Source organism: Amyelois transitella, chromosome 21 (genome assembly GCF_032362555.1).
Source record: "Amyelois transitella isolate CPQ chromosome 21, ilAmyTran1.1, whole genome shotgun sequence".
Classification (NCBI taxonomy): Eukaryota; Metazoa; Arthropoda; class Insecta; order Lepidoptera; family Pyralidae; genus Amyelois; species Amyelois transitella.
This window is the reverse complement of record NC_083524.1, coordinates 7,745,513-7,761,721: the sequence shown is the minus strand read 5'-3', so window position 1 is coordinate 7,761,721 and position 16,209 is coordinate 7,745,513. Positions and strand designations below refer to the sequence as shown.

Sequence of the window (16,209 nt, the reverse complement as noted above, 5' to 3'; positions counted from 1 at the left end):
TTTTATCAAACTTTGTGTCTGGTGTCTCGCGTTTTATATTTTAAGACATAGTAAATTTATAAAAAATAAAACCATCAAATTAATCATTAGTTTAAAACAATATGAAAATTATCAAAATAGTGAGCAAAACCTTAGAGTGTTTGGCCACCGTCCGTGCGTTCTGTACACACTTTGTGCACATCCAGCGAGCTGGCTCGCTGCTCGCAAAGCCCCGCTGTCAACTCTTCGTTTAAAATAAATTTACGCCGCCCGTGTGGATTCCCACATTTCTTATTTTTATTGAATGTGAAACTATGTAAAATTTTAACCATTTATTTTTTACTATACAAGAGTCACATAATAGGCTATTTGACAAAGTTCTAAAAACTATCTTAGGGTATTTATTTGTTTATAAGGAGCCCTACAAAAATACTTTTCTGCCTTTATTACAGCTATTTTATTAAAAAATCGAAAAAGAAAATGAAATATTCAAATATGCCGCCAAAACGCGACTTTTAGCAATATGGCGGCCATGGCATGCAGTGACGTAAATTTCGTGTAAATATCATACAAACACCAACAGTGTTTCGAAAAGTTTTTATTTTCTCTTGTTTTATTTAACTTGTGCCACGTCATATGTGTGAAAATTATTACAATGAGTTCCTATAAATGTTGTGCAGTGCCTCAATGCACTAATACAACAATAAAATCTCCTACGAAACTGTTTTTTTCTATGCCGATGGATTTGAATATTCGCAAGAAGTGGTTTCAGATCATGATCTAAGATCAGTGGTTACCAAGATATACTTACATTGATGTTTTCACATTCCTCAGTTCGGCAGCATAGAAATCTGGATTGTTTTTGAAGAAGACGCCAACCATTATTGCGTCCACTTTTAGTAGGTTTCGACTGTCAGCTTTCGCGGAATTGGTTTCCATTATTAAATACCTATGTTATCTGACTAATCCTGAGCGATCAAACACTTATAAAATCTTGAAAAATAATAGCAAACACTAAGGAACGGTACGATTAGCGTTGAAAATTCCGAAAGAAACAAATTGTTTTTTTTGGTGAAAGAAACGTTTTTTCGTTTTTTAGCGTTTCATTGGTTTGTTACATTGAAATATATCAGAATAAAACCTTGGGGAAAAAACGGTTTTATTGAGATTTTCGTCGTTTGTTTCGAAAAATAAGAAAAAAACGATTGAAGAACTATATATATATTCTAGGTATAATTACCAATTTTTGAAACAATGATGCATATTTTGTAAGGTAATCAATTCTTTTCCTATCGTATTTTTCCGTTTCTTTCATATTTTTCCGTTTTATTAATAAAAAAACATGAAATATTTCATTCTTATCTTTCTTGAAACTTTCGTAAAAAACTTGTATAAAAACGAGGGAATTTGAAAAAAAACCGGAAAAATTTCCGCTTTTTTCAACCCTAGGTACGATCCACAGTCTGTTTATGGATAATTGACGTCATAATAGAAATAGCCAATCACGTTCGTTTTTAGTCACGTGACAGCTGCATAAAAAACCCTAATTTTCTGAGACGGATTTTGTTAAAATAATGCAATATTTTTATCTCGCGTTAATACAAATCGCTCCAAAAAAATAATATTAAGACTGATGACATAAAATAAATGTATATTTTTAATACAGTCAAATAGCCTATTGGTGCCACCTTTCAATATGCAGCGCTATTTACCAGACACTAGTACAGTGTCAGGCAAACAAGCAGCTGACCATTTAAACTTCTCCAATTCGTATTACCATTATTAATTAGTAATTTAAATTTATGTTACAGAAATACTACATATAATCACGTCTATATTCCTTGCGGGGTAGACAGAGTCAATAGTCTTGAGAAGACTAATGGGCCACGTTCAGCTTTTGCGTTGCTGGCTTGATGATAGAATTGATATTCAAATAGTGACAGGTTGCTAGCCCATCGCCTAAATAAATAATAGCAATGTTACAGATTTTTAAGCTTAAATGTAATCTTTGAAAACGAATCGTGTCTATATCGATTATTACAACACTATGCTGCGTTTTGTTTGATGACGGTATTGATAATGTTATTTTTAAAGAAAATCCCACAAATTTACCCACCTGTCTTATAGAGGCAATGTTAATTTTATCACGAAGCCTCCGTTTAGTTTGTGTATCATTAACTCTTTTCATCCTGTTTCGACCAACAGTTCGCCAAAATACCAACCATCGAAGAAAGCAACAAAAGCACTAGTATAACTATATAAACATACATACATATGGCATGGTACGTCTATGTCCCTTGGGGGTAGACAGAGTCAACAGTCTTGAAAAGACTGAATGGCCACGTTCAGCTATTTGGCTTAATGATAGAATTGAGATTCAAATAGTGACAGGTTGCTAGCCCATCGCCTAAAAAAGAATCCTAAGTTTGTAAGCCTATCCCTTAGTCGCCTTTTACGACATCCAATGGAGTGGTCCTATTCTTTTTTGTATTGGTGCCGGGAACCACACGGCACAATATATATGTATAATATATAATAGTAATATCCTATGAAATGAAAAAGATGGGGAAATCTCGTGCAAGTTTTGCTTCATATATTGATATGCTGTTGGCTGCAGCTACCTAGATACATTACACACATGTAAGGTACTTCTTCTACGTCAAAACTCCATGACCGAGGGTCATGACCACTTAGGTATATCACGTCTTTATCCCGGTTGATAGCCTGCACCTGGTTTTTGGATCATTGAATTAATTCCAAAAATAAAACCAACAAATACCGAAAGTGATTTATTAATGCGAGTATTACAATAATTTCGTTTCTTTGGTAAGAAATTTTAACAGAACTATGAACAATGATATTAAAATTATCAGATCGGATGATTGCGCAACCAAAAGTAACAGATAATTACACTGACCTAGTTTCTTGCTTACATTAACCAAGTAAATTATATATTTCATGATATTTGTGTTTATTTTGAAAGCGCCATTTTGTTTGTCGGTGCATTTTAATCTGGCAATATTGGCATCTTATTTAAAAGGTCTCCAATAAACTTAGGAACTTTCGTATTATTTCAGAGCATGACAACTATATTGCACTATACAAACATACCACATATTATTTTTAATTCGTAAAAAAAACATAAAAAACCACATCAATGTGCTGTTACATATAAAGTGTGATGATATAAAAAATCACTTTAACCTTCGAAAACTAGATACCTAAAACAGTAATAATAAATATAACATTAATACTATTTTAAAATTAACAATTTTTGAGAATACTTTCTCGCCAAAGCATATAATTATTATGTACTTCATTTTACATTAGTTACTTTAAAATTAAGATTGATTACATAATGAAAGCTGTTTTAAATGAAAGGGATTAGAATAAATTAATGATTTCTACATAAGAGTAGTTAAAATAAGTTTTTTTTTTAATATCAAAGCACAGATTGTTTATTTAAAAAAAAACCTTTGTCAAATGATGCTGAAAAACATGATCGAATGAATGAACAGAACATACTCATTCAAATACAAGATTCGGTTTCGCTTTGCGTAAATCGAGATAAAAAATAACACAGTATTCCAACAATACAACCTACACATTGTCTAGTTAACTATTTATATCCACATTGCACCTATATTATAGATTCCAACTGACTTTTCAAAAAGAGTACGACTGCCATAAGAAAAAAATAGGAATTTTAGTGTTTACAGCGTCTAAGTTCCTCATGCGCAAAATACAGGGTTATTTGTATAATATAAATAACCTCGCAGTGACAGCCAGAAATATAAACAAAAAAAAATAGTTTTTTCATAACTCAATACGATAAACAAAGTTTTTATAGCACTATCGTGACATTTCTTCTAAATCTATATTCTAGCTGGCTAGATAGAAGCACGGGTCGAACTCAAGTAGTAAGTAAGCGATGTCCTCAAATGACAAGCCATCTGGTATCTATTAAGTTAATATCTACTAAGTATTCAAAATGTTAACAAAATTTGCAACAGCAAAAATTTCAACTTAACGGTGTTAACCATAACGCCACGTTACGATGAATGAAGTGACAAGAAAACTGGGTTAGGAACGAGCTTAACAAAAAAAAAAATCAATTTCATTTGTCACAACCAAAATTTAAGGTAAAAAAATCAAATCCCATTTTGTAACGGAGTAGTTTCAATTTATAAGAAATTTGTGACAACGGCCACTTGAAAATGATTATAACATACTTATTAGTACCTATATCTGCGCCTAAATTATCGGCTAAGAACACATTCCTGATTTAAATTCGTTTTTACTTGAGCATCAATCAATAAATAAACAAATACTTTCATTCGTTAAATAAAAATAAACATCTAGGTATATAAATTCGTTAGATAGGCAGACGGAGTCTTAAGTTGTTAAAATTAGGTGTTACAAGTAAACGAGACTCTGTCTACCCCATTAGTAGCAACCGGTAGTAGATATAATTACTCTTAAGTTATGTTGACTTAAGCGATATTTTGAAAATAAATCTATTTCTATTTCCTATCATGGAGAGAGCGTTTGTAATGTAAATTAATTCTATACTTGAATTACATTACTTATCCTTCAAACGCCAATGTTCCTCAAACCCAGAGCTCTAAATGAATACAATTACAAGTAAATCTATATTGGTCTCATCTACAAATAGAATTGATATGCAAAATTATGGTTCTCGTATCTAAAACTATGTAACGAATGTATAAAGAAATTGACTAAGATCATGAATTTTTATACAATATGTTGAACGTCAAATTTTACAAAATTTGCCACAGACATAGAATTAGCTAGACCCTGCAAATACTGCGCATGACATATCGCGTACAAAGTGACAAATTAATCACTTTTCGAAGGGCTTTAATTCGGCATCATAGTGATCATTATTAAATTAATTATCGTGCCCTATCGAAATGTAAATGAAATATAACCAAAAATAGAAGTATGTAATACACTCAGCAGTCGACGCCATGTTGATTTCACAGTAAACACAAAATCATGTCTCTTCTCTCGAGTTCGAAATCAACAGAACTTATGTACAACCGTAGGTACAATACAATACAATAACTCTTTATTGCACAACAATAAGTTACAGCAAATTCACAATCATGTATTAACAACATAGCAACAAAAGGCGACCTTATCACTAAAATCGATCTCTTCCAGGTAACATGTACCACATTCCTTAATGTTTTATACATAAATTATACTAAATAAACGAAATTTTGGCACGCTCTTAACCACACAGATAAATGAACAGGCAGTATCTAGCAGAAATCTATGTCTGTGATGTTTAATGAGTAAAACCGTGGCGTTAATGGTTACACTAAAGCACGAAAAAGCGATTGGAATGTCATCAATACTACAAAATACGTTTCGTCAAATCCGCTATGAAGACACCATCAAATTTATATTATAAAAATAATAATACAATTTTCTATGGCATCGATAAACTATTGGGACATTCTGAGATCAATTTAGACCATCATTCATTAATAAGTACATACATACATACCATCACGTCTATATCCCTTGCGGGGTAGACAGAGCCAACAGTCTTGAAATGACTGAAAGGCCAAGTGCAGCTGTTTGGCTTAATGAAAGTGAGATATTGAAATAGTGACAGGTTGCTAGCCCATCGCCTAAAAGGAAAATCCCAAGATTATAAGCCAATACCTTAGTCGCCTTTTACGACATCCATGGGAAAGAGATGGAGTGGTCCTATTCTTTTTTGTAATAGTGCCGGGAACCACACGGCACTAATTGCGCGAAAATTAAGACCATCGAGGAGAGGAAAGGCTTGGCAATCTGTCAGTATCCGTCATTTGTGTCAATACAATATCAATTCTATTATCAAGCCAACTGAACGTGACCTACGAATATGAAACGATAAGCGCAGAAGAAAGTGATATCTGTAAGGTTTATAGAATGTATTAACTTATAGCCTTGAGAAGCAGGCGTTAAATGTATCTAATTAGAATTTCCATACAAATTTAATAATATCGATACAACCTCACCTCGACTTGGTAACGATACCCAAAATATAGTCTCATAATATTTCTGCACATACATACATACATAAAATCACGCGCTTTTTCCCGGAGGGGTGACCAGAGACTACATCTTTCCACTTGCCACGATCTCTGCATACTTCTTTCGCTTCATCCACATCCGTAACTCTCTTCATGCGAGCTCGGTATTAAAGTAATAATTACTGCAATTTAAATCCATAATTATACATACATAGTGGATTTAGAGACCAGAGTTCTTTTCACATATACTTTATTTACTGGTTCAAGAATTGTCTCATAAGAATTTTCTAAGTAAGTCATAATTCGGACAAAACATATCCGATAGAAATAAATAAAATTTGTTATAATATTTTATGCTTAACTATGTATAAATAAACTGTACATAAAGCTCGCACTTTTCAATGGTGCCTCCATATCGGTATAACATTAATATCAATGAGATAAACTACATCCAGTATAACTTGACACGCGAATGTAAAACATTTCAATACAACTCACAGGTCAAGTCAAGCTTAACGCGCAAAATAAACATAGCCAGTTTAACTTGACCCGTGCATCTTACAATTTCGTTACGAATCAAGGGTCAAGTTAAACTGGACGTGTAATAGATATAACCACTTTAACTTGAACCGCGAATCTGCTAGGTTTCGATAAGTTCAACAGATCAAGTTAAACTGGCCAATTAATAAATTCGTTATTAGCGTAAACAACATGAACTGTCGCCGACAGATGTCGTCTTTCCGTTGATCGGTCCTAAACTACCGTCGTATTTCGGCAGCTCCTTGCATTTCGCTTGCTGGAATCAAAGAGAAGATATTTCAATTACTTGTTATAGAGGTTTCAATCCGATTTGAGGGTAATAAATCATTATTATGTATGTTTGTGACATTATAGTATTTACAAAAAAAAAATATATAAAGTAGCGTTATATAAGTAGTCCCGCGGCAAGGAAATCAAAAAATCCCGGTAAGTTCCGTTCCCGCGGGAATTTCTGGAAATCCTCTCACAATGCACCCCTAGATTAAATAAATAACCTTTATGCTAAAATTCAAAGACCTAGTTTGTAGTTTTAGGCCGTGTATTTTCTGTCAATCGAGTTTTATAATTATATAGACGATGTATATACCCAGTATCACAAAGATGTTTCCTCATGATTAATGGCTACCGTGAATGAAGTCACGGCCAACAGTTAGTACTCTCATGAATTGAATTCAAGGTTAAGGACGACCACATAAGGCTGTCTTATACAATCTTCAATTAAGGAAATACCCACATATGTATATTGTAACACCTACGCGAATTGGCAATGGATCACAGACTTGAATAAATCAAATCTCTAATTGACCACTGACCAGCCCCTATAGAAAAACTATCGCTGTTTCGCTTTTTATTATTGAGGAGGAAGATTCGCCACAAAGGGAAGAATAAGTGACACATTGTATCAAAATAAATCTATTCTAAACTAATACTATAAATGAGAAAGTACATTTATTTGTTTGATACCTGTTCACAGGTTACCTACTGAATTAATCTGGTACGTAGGTACATATGTATAATCAAGCCTGGAGAAGGAAATAGCGTAACTTTAATTCCGGTATACTAGGTATAGTTCTCGTGGGATTTGCGAAAACCCTGTATTCTATTGTAGGTGGCCATAAATTCCTCGCTTTTTGTAGATGGCGCTAAATTCACGCGGGCGAAGATGCGGATAAAAGCTAGTTCTATAAAATTCTACGGAATCACCTCCATGCCGTGCCGTGTGGTTCCCGGCACCATTACAAAAGAATAGGACCACTCCATCTCTTTCCCACGGATGTCGTAAGAGCCGACTAAGGGATAGACTTGGGATTCCTCTTTAATGTAAATCCCTGCCAATCTAAGGTCTGCCGCGCCGATGGATGCATGGCTAGGGGCGAGCCTAGTCTCGAGCGTGCCACTTCCGCCATGGGGTTGGGCGACCCCCAGGTAATGGCTAGCCTTACCCTGGCATGCGGGGCTCTGCTGGGGCGGACAAAATTGTTCCCTTGCGTCTCGTGGGAATCGCATGGATGCAAATTTTTTAAAAGAGCACCTAAATGGCGGCGATGGTGTCCGCACCCCATCACGTCTCGTTCCCGGCGGGAGCGGTATGCGGTCTGCTGAAAGCCGCTTTGCGACGATGAATGTAAGAGGAGGAATGAAGGATAAGATTGAGGAAGTATGCCAGATGATGGATGAAAGACGTTTGGATGTGTTGTGCGTGAATGAAACGAAGCGGAAAGGATGCGACGCGACGCAGCACGGCCCTTACACGGCGTATTGGTCTGGAATTTCCAGTACCAGCCGAGGCTGTCAAGGGGTCGGTCTAATTCTTTCTGCACGAATGGCTGAGTGCGTGAATGAGTATGAGTGTGTCAGCCCTCGTCTTCTATGGATTAGGCTGAAAGTTGGAATCACTCGGATCTTCGTTCTAGGTGTTTATGCACCTTGGGATGTGGGTTCGAGGGGTACAACATCAGCAAAAAGCGAAAACGAGGAGTTCTGGAATAGTGTAAGAGAAGTATTGAAAGTTACCAAGCCAAATGAGAAGATTATTATGTTAGGTGATTTTAATGGATGGGTGGGTGTAAAGCGTGATGGATATGAGAAGGTGCTTGGTGCGTTTGGTGACGAAAAGGTGAATGATAATGGAAGAAGTGTATTAGAAATTTGTCTAGAGTGGGATCTTTTTGTGTCGAACTCAATGTTTCAACATAAAGAGATCCACACCTACACAAGAGTGGAAGGTATTTTAAAAAGTATGATAGACTTTGTGATTGTAGATGAAAGATTGAAGAACAAAGTGCTGGATACCCGTGCATATCGCGGTGCTGGCATTGACTCGGACCATTTACTGGTGATATCCCGGATAAGGGGTATCTTCAATCGCTGGCGGCACAGGGTAAGGGAGCAAACCAGCGCTTTGGAAAGAGTAAAAGTAGAAAATTTGCAAGATATGGATGTAGGTAAGAAGTATATTAATAGACTGAAGGATGAATTTGAAGATTTAGAGGAAATGAGCGATATTGAAGATGGATGGAAGGAATTTAAAGAAAGAATTGTGAAAGTAGCTGTTGAAGTGTGTGGTGTAAGTAGAAGAAGGAAAGGAAAAAATCACAAAAATGCGTGGATGAGTAAAGATGTGCAAGAACTTGTGCGATTAAAGAAGAAAGCATGGCTGGATTTGTTAGCAGCAAAAGCTAACTTAAGAATGCAAGAGGTTATAGATGAAGATGTGAATGAAGCACGTAAGGAATATAAGAAAATGAAAGATTTGGTTAAGAAAGCTGTGATTAGAAAGAAAGAAGAGTATAAAGAGGATTTTGATAAAAGGCTATCAGAAGACTTTCAGTCAAATCTGAAAGTATTCTGGAAATCCGTAAGGTCAGCCCGAGGAAATACTATAACCAGAGAGCTGACTAGGATCAGATGCCAGGATGGTAGCGTTGTGAAAGGAGAAGAATGTGTACTAAAGATATGGAAGGACTATTTTGAAAGTTTATTTGAAAAAAAGGAAGGAAATAAGAAAGATTTCTGCTATAGCGAAGAAAAAGAGAATGAGATGGAAGGCGAAATTGAAATGTTCGAAATTGTGGAAGCACTTAAGAGTATGAAAGCGGGAAAGGCTGCTGGGTGTGATAGAGTGTCGGTCGAGATGCTTAAAGCAGGAAAAGGCGTAGTAGCTAGTCAGTTGTACTGCCTTTTCAATTTGTGTTGGAGAAGCGGCCGAGTACCAAAAGATTGGTGTAAGGCTGTTATCGTGCCACTTTACAAAGGAAAAGGGTCACAGCTGGACTGCAAAAATTATCGTGGTATAAGCCTGCTTAGCGTCGTCGGCAAATTGTATGCTAAGGTATTGATTAATAGAGTCAGGAATGAAACTGATGACAAAATATGGGATGCTCAAGCGGGATTTCGAAAGGGAATGGGATGTACTGATCAGGTCTTTTCCTTGCGGTGCATAGCCGAAAAGTTTTTGGCCAAGAGTCAAAAAGTCTATTGCACATTCGTAGATCTGGAAAAGGCCTATGACAGAGTTGAGAGGAATGAATTGTGGTCAGCACTTTCTATGCATGGGGTGAGCAGTCTCTTAATACGAGCACTGAAATCCTTATATGAGGATTCGAGTGCTTGTGTCAGGATAAACGGAGCGCACACTGAGTGGTTTAAGATTGAGAAAGGCGTTAGGCAAGGATGTGTTGCGTCACCGTGGCTGTTCAACCTATTTATGGATAGCTGCTTGACAGATTTGAAAGAGTCTAAAAGTGGATTAAGGATGAATGAGTTACTCGTCAAATGTCTGCTCTATGCCGACGATCAGGTTATACTGGCGTCATCAGCGGAGGAGTTACAGGAGATGGTAAACTGTATGCATGAAGCTTTAAAAGAGAAAGGAATGAAAGTGAACGTAAGTAAAACTAAAACACTGGTTTTTGAAATGGAGAAAGAAATGACAGCATGTAATATTTTGATTGGAGGAGAAAAAGTGGAGCAAGTGAAAGAGTTTGTATATCTAGGATCAAAGTTTACATCAGATGGCAAGTATGATAGTGATATTGAAAGGAGAGTGAACGCGGGGAACATGGTGAATGGAGCTTTGCATGCCTTTATGAGCAGTCAGAAACTATCCAAAAAGGCTCGACTGGCTGTGCACAGGGGCGTGTTGGTCCCGACATTAATGTATGGGAGTGAAAGTTGGGTATGGCAAAAGAAGCATGAAAGCAGAATAAATGCAGTGGAAATGAGAGCGTTAAGGAGTATGATGGGTGTGAAATTGAGTGACAGGATAAGGAACAGCGTGATAAGGGAATGTTGTGATGTGAAAGAAGATGTAGTTACAGGAATAGAAAAGGGTATGTTAAGATGGTTCGGTCATGTGGAGAGGATGAATGAAAGCAGGTTGACTAAGCAGATATACAAGGAGAGTGTGGAGGGAAAGGTCGGAGTGGGAAGACCTAGACGAACGTATCTTGATCAAATTAAGGACGTCCTGGTAAAGGGTCAGGTCAAAAGTACCCGAAACCGCCGAGCTTGTATGAAGAGAGTTATGAATGTGGACGAAGCGAAAGAAGTATGCAGAGATCGTGGCAAGTGGAAAGAGGTAGTCTCTGCCTACCCCTCCGGGAAAGAGGCGTGATTTTATGTATGTATGTATGTATCACCTCCATAAGTTCAACGGCTATCTCCATGAACAGCCGCTCAACATTCTCCGCCTCTTTGGCTGATGTCTCCAGGAAGTACATGCCGTGGCGCTGAGCGAAATCCTCGCCGATATGCCTAGGAATCTCCCTGTCTTCTCTGTCTGTTTTGTTACCTGTGACATAGTTAAAAGTAAAGTTAAACATACATTCATGCTAGTCACGTCTATATCCTTTATGGGGTAGACGGAGCCAACAGTCTCGAAAATTCAACTGAATGATTTTCAATATTGAAAAAAGGCCTATTCTTTAGTCGCCTTTTATGACATCCATGGGAATGAGATGGAGTGGTCCAATTCTTATTTTTATTGGTGCCGAGAACCATATTTAAATTTCATACAAACCAATTAATCTTAACAATGTATTCTCTAGTCCATATTTGATTATGGAATTGAGATTAAATTCAAAGTGTCATCTTCTATATATAAGCTTAACCATAGAGATAGAGGGAGAGGAAAGATATGCCGTGTCAATGTTCACGAACCAACTTCTTAGCAGCCGATTTGATTATGCATTCTGGAGAGCAATATGCAAATGACAGCTATCAACTTGAACACAAAGTTGAGCGGCCATGGATTGAGCAAAATCTTTATATATGACTATTCCATGTGTGTACCTTTCATCAAAATCAGTTCATAGTATTTGAGTTTGTTTGTTACAAAAAAAAAAAAAAACAAATCTTTTCTCTTTATTATTAGTGTGAGTTCACACTAACAATAAAGAGAATGGATTTGTTTTTTCAGTAGTTACTGCTAGTAAGTAAATAAGGTGGTGCACATTATCATTAATTCCTTAAATATGGTTACTATATGTCTTAATTATCTAAGAACACTGTGTGTCTACATATCCTACCTCTCTGCGTGTCAGAATTACATATTACTTACACAAGTTAATAAGCTCCATATATAGGCTGTGCCATGTGGTTCCCGGCACCAATACAAAAAAGAATAGGATCACTCCATCTCTTTCCCATGGATGTCATAAAAGGCGACTAAGGGACAGGCCTACAAACTTGGGATTCTTTTTTTAGGCGATGGGCTAGCAACCTGTCACTATTTGGATCTCAATTCTATCATTAAGCCAAATAGCTGAACATGGCCAATCAGTCTTTTCAAGACTGTTGGCTCTGTCTAACCCACAAGGGATATAGACATGACCATGTGTATAGGCTCTGTTTAATTAGGCCCATTATGTCAATATTTTATTGGCTCAAGTACCTGAAGTAATCTTTTTATAACAACAAATTCTGTTTCAACTTACCAACCAATATCCTTAGCACCTTATTATTGGCATATTCTTCTATTTCCCTGAGCCAATCAGGCAGGCAATCGAACGTCGGCTGGCAAGATATGTCGTACACCAATATCAACGCGTGGGCTGATCTGTAGTAACTCTGTGTTATTGATCTGAACCTTTCTTGGCCAGCAGTGTCCCATATTTGTAGCTGTAAGGTGGTATGACATTAGGATGTGTTCACACGTGTTGTTGGTGCAGTCTTGGATGTTTATCACTGAGGTTAATCAGAAAATGATTGCATTCAATCATGACCTACATAACTAGGGATTGAACTAGTAATCTGTGGTTCAAGTGCAAGAACATGACCAGTGTGCCAAAGACTGAATCATACACATTGATTTTTTTTTTTTATAATTAATATTTTTTTTTTTAATTTCTTAACAGCTAACTACCAAATTGTTCAAAAAGGGGCATTTATGGATAAAATTTTATAAGTAAACATCATCATCACACATATGGTAAACAATACCAATTTATTCATGGAATCATTATTATCATAACACATCATTTAAATTATGTAAATATTACCTCACTGAATAAAATTACACATGTTATGTAGTAAAAACTCATGGTGTACAAAAAAAATGAGCTCAGTTAAGGATAATAATACAACAGGAAGAGTGGATATTACGTAGCGTTACCTTCACTTTCTCGCCGTCTACTTCTACAGTTTTGATCATGAAATCTACGCCTATTGTCGCACCCTGGCCTGGAGGGAAGAGCCCTTGCGTAAACCTTCTGACGAGGCAAGTTTTACCCACCCCAGCGTTACCTACTAAAACCACCTTAAATAGAAACTTATAATCCTCCATTTCGAGCACCAAATCACATTCGGAAACGTTGAAATACCGAAAGAAATACTTGAATTAAATCACAATAAATTTTCTCCGCTCACTGTTACGCTTTGTTGAATTGACAGTTGGTTATGATAGAATCTGATAATATCAACACGCTTATTTTACAATCAAAATTACATTATGGATAAGATAAACAGATTATTTCAATAATCACATCAAGGCGCTTCGTAAAAAAACAATGTAAAACAACGAACGAAGTGCTACGAAGGAAACGATATCGACTCAATCGACGACGTCGTTCGTCAATTTCGAAAGTTTATAGAGATACCTTGTAATACAGTGTAAACCCCCAATAGATTAATTAAAAATTACTTTTAAGACAGTCTTTTATTTATTAATTCTCATTGAAAACATATTGTTGTATAATGGACATTATATCGTGTGTTAACTAGATAAAACTAAATAGAATATGTTTTGTATTGTGTTCGGTTTTCTTGTTTATTTTTGTTATAGCAATCTTCGTAAATAATAAGACATTGTCAAATTTGAAGTTTTAATAATATTATTTGACAGTGATTATTGTCATAAATATAAAAGTCAAATGTGAAGTTTGAATTATTAGAATTGTTTGTCTGTCATGAAAATATTTTCTCCCCTTCCTTTTCTCAATATTAGATTTGCAAATTTGCATTGATAACCATTTGATATTAGAGTTGAGGTAAGTGCCTAACCCTGAATATTTTTTACGCCGATGATGACAATAAAATATTTTTTTAGGATGAGTACTCCCTGCCTTGTATAGTTAGTTAGTTACGAATCAATTTATTCGTCTAATTTTATCCTCTTCCTTTAGGTAGGTACTTAAATTTTATTACGTATCGAAGGTACATTGAGCACGCCTATTTCTTGTGTAGGCAGTTTACAACTTTTCACTTACCACGATCTATACTCTTTTTTGCCTCATCTACAATCATAATTTTTTATTGCTCAAGTTTATTGGTTTAGGATACTTTTGAGCTGACTTTTACAAGAATATACATGAGCAATGCCATGCACCTCCTTTATATTAATATATTGTCAGACTTTTTCTCTGCAGATTACATATAGTTCTCTATCAGTCAATTCCATTAATTCTTGTTTTAGAGTGGCAGAATAAGCTAAGTTCTGAAGAAGGTCAATAAGAGGAGAAGAAAACAAACATTCCATTTTGATCCAATCAAGCATCAATTTCTTTTTAATAATTTTTCCAAAATGTCCACTGTTAATTATACAACTCGCACAGAAGGTCAAACAAAGATAAATACTTTGATATGGACTGTGCCCAATTTCATCAATCTTCTGGAAAACAAATCCACCCGTGAATTCCGAACAGAAAAGTATAATGATAAAAATAATGCAGTCTCTATGGATGGACGTTTCCAATTGAAAATGCAATTTCTGGGTCGCAGCAATGAGATTATTGAAATTTATTATTTGGCTCCAAATGCAGTTTTTCTAAAATCTATTCTGACTATATGTCTGAAACGTTTTGAAGAGCGTTCCATCATAATAAAAGAGTATCACACGGTCCAAGCTAATAAATGGCAGTACTTAGCCACACTCTACAAGCGGGATATAGCAAGTTTTGACGGTAGAGACATATTTTTGTTGAGCGATGGAAGCTTACGTCTTAAATTCCAGTTCATGATGACTAATGATATAAAGATTCAAAGAGCAAATGTTCCAGAGACTCAATTGAGTAGTGACTTTGAGAATCTTTTGAATATCAGTCTATTTTCTGATGTTACAATGAAATCTGCTGAAGGAATTGAGTTTAAAGTCCATAAAGCTGTTTTAGCAAGCAGAAGTGCTGTGTTAAAGGCTCACTTTGAGCATAACACTACAGAATGTCAGACCAATATTGTTGAATCTCCTTTGGAGTCTGAAGTATTGCGTGAAGTGTTGATGTTTATTTATAGTGACAAAGCACCAAGGGTTGACGAAATTCCGGAGAGACTTTTAGCTGCTGCTGACTATTATCAGTTGAGTCGATTGAAGGGCTTATGCGAGGAAGCATTACATAAGAAACTTACTGTGGAGAATGCTATAGAGACTTTCCAGTTGGCAGATTTGCATTCGGCTAGAACTCTAAAGCAGTTAACCCTAGAATTTATTAAGGATGGTCAAGCGGAACTTATCACCAAAACTGAAGGGTGGGCAAAAGTGCAATCAGTGGATCTGATCAAGAGAATTTACGAGTACATAATGACTGATGAGGTGGAGACAGATTTGAAATGACTTGTCGAGATTGTCATATGAAATTAAAGTACTTATAACCTTTCTGTGGGGTTATTCGCGAACTTTGCTAAGGCATTCCCCGTTTTCGCTTTCTATTTCTTTTGGTCTATTGGTTGAAAATTATGGTTAAAACCAGCACGTGCTGGAGTCCTAGGAAACTAAGGTTGACAAAAAAAGTTATATCTTCTCTCTCTTTCTATGTTTATCAGAGATGGTAAGACAACATCCAGGTAAGTAATTGTGAAATCATCACTGAGATCAAAACAATTTGGCTAGATAGGTACCTACCCAAAGGTAACTTATTTTCCAATATGGGTTGGGATGTCCCACACAAGGTAGCAAAGGATAGATGTAAAAACCTGACTTGCCCAATCCAGGGGTCAAACAGGATTTGCTCGGTTTACTAATATAATTTACCCTTGGATTGTGGTAATATGTTACTTGTTCGATTATTTTTTGTTTTTAACTTCTTCCTTGATGTATGAATACGTTGGTATTCCAGGTTTGAAAAAGTTGACAAAAAAATCAAAAAATGGAATAGATTTATTTTCAAAATTGGATACAAGGTATGACTTATTGACGTCACATCAC

At 36.0% G+C, this 16,209-nt stretch overlaps 2 protein-coding genes and 1 long non-coding RNA gene across 4 annotated transcripts; 2 read left to right on the top strand and 1 right to left on the bottom strand.

The window, feature by feature from the left end:
* The first annotated feature begins 338 nt into the window (after positions 1-338).
* LOC132903047 (uncharacterized) lies at positions 339-1,659 on the top strand. The gene is made up of 2 exons (XR_009657309.1): positions 339-1,003; positions 1,429-1,659. It is a non-coding gene; the product is annotated as an uncharacterized LOC132903047 (long non-coding RNA).
* A 4,123-nt stretch (positions 1,660-5,782) lies between these two features.
* On the bottom strand, positions 5,783-13,639 carry LOC106134846 (ras-related protein Rab-30). Its single transcript, XM_013334987.2, has 4 exons — positions 13,186-13,639; positions 12,509-12,692; positions 11,213-11,364; positions 5,783-6,828 (listed from the first exon to the last, which is right to left on the bottom strand). The coding sequence occupies exons 1-4, from the start codon at positions 13,354-13,356 to the stop codon at positions 6,730-6,732; spliced, it is 606 nt and encodes a 201-aa protein (XP_013190441.1). The 5' UTR covers positions 13,357-13,639; the 3' UTR covers positions 5,783-6,729.
* Positions 13,640-13,933: 294 nt separating this feature from the next.
* On the top strand, positions 13,934-15,661 carry LOC106134845 (speckle-type POZ protein-like). Of its 2 annotated transcripts, XM_060950354.1 has the most exons (3): positions 13,934-14,059; positions 14,485-14,554; positions 14,585-15,661. In XM_060950354.1, exon 3 carries the CDS (start codon positions 14,593-14,595, stop codon positions 15,616-15,618), a length of 1,026 nt encoding a protein of 341 aa, XP_060806337.1. In that variant the 5' UTR covers positions 13,934-14,059; positions 14,485-14,554; positions 14,585-14,592; the 3' UTR covers positions 15,619-15,661. The 2 variants fall into 2 exon arrangements, with proteins under 2 accessions (XP_060806337.1, XP_013190440.2); XM_013334986.2 differs by having other exon boundaries at positions 14,485-15,661.
* The last annotated feature ends 548 nt before the right edge of the window (positions 15,662-16,209 follow it).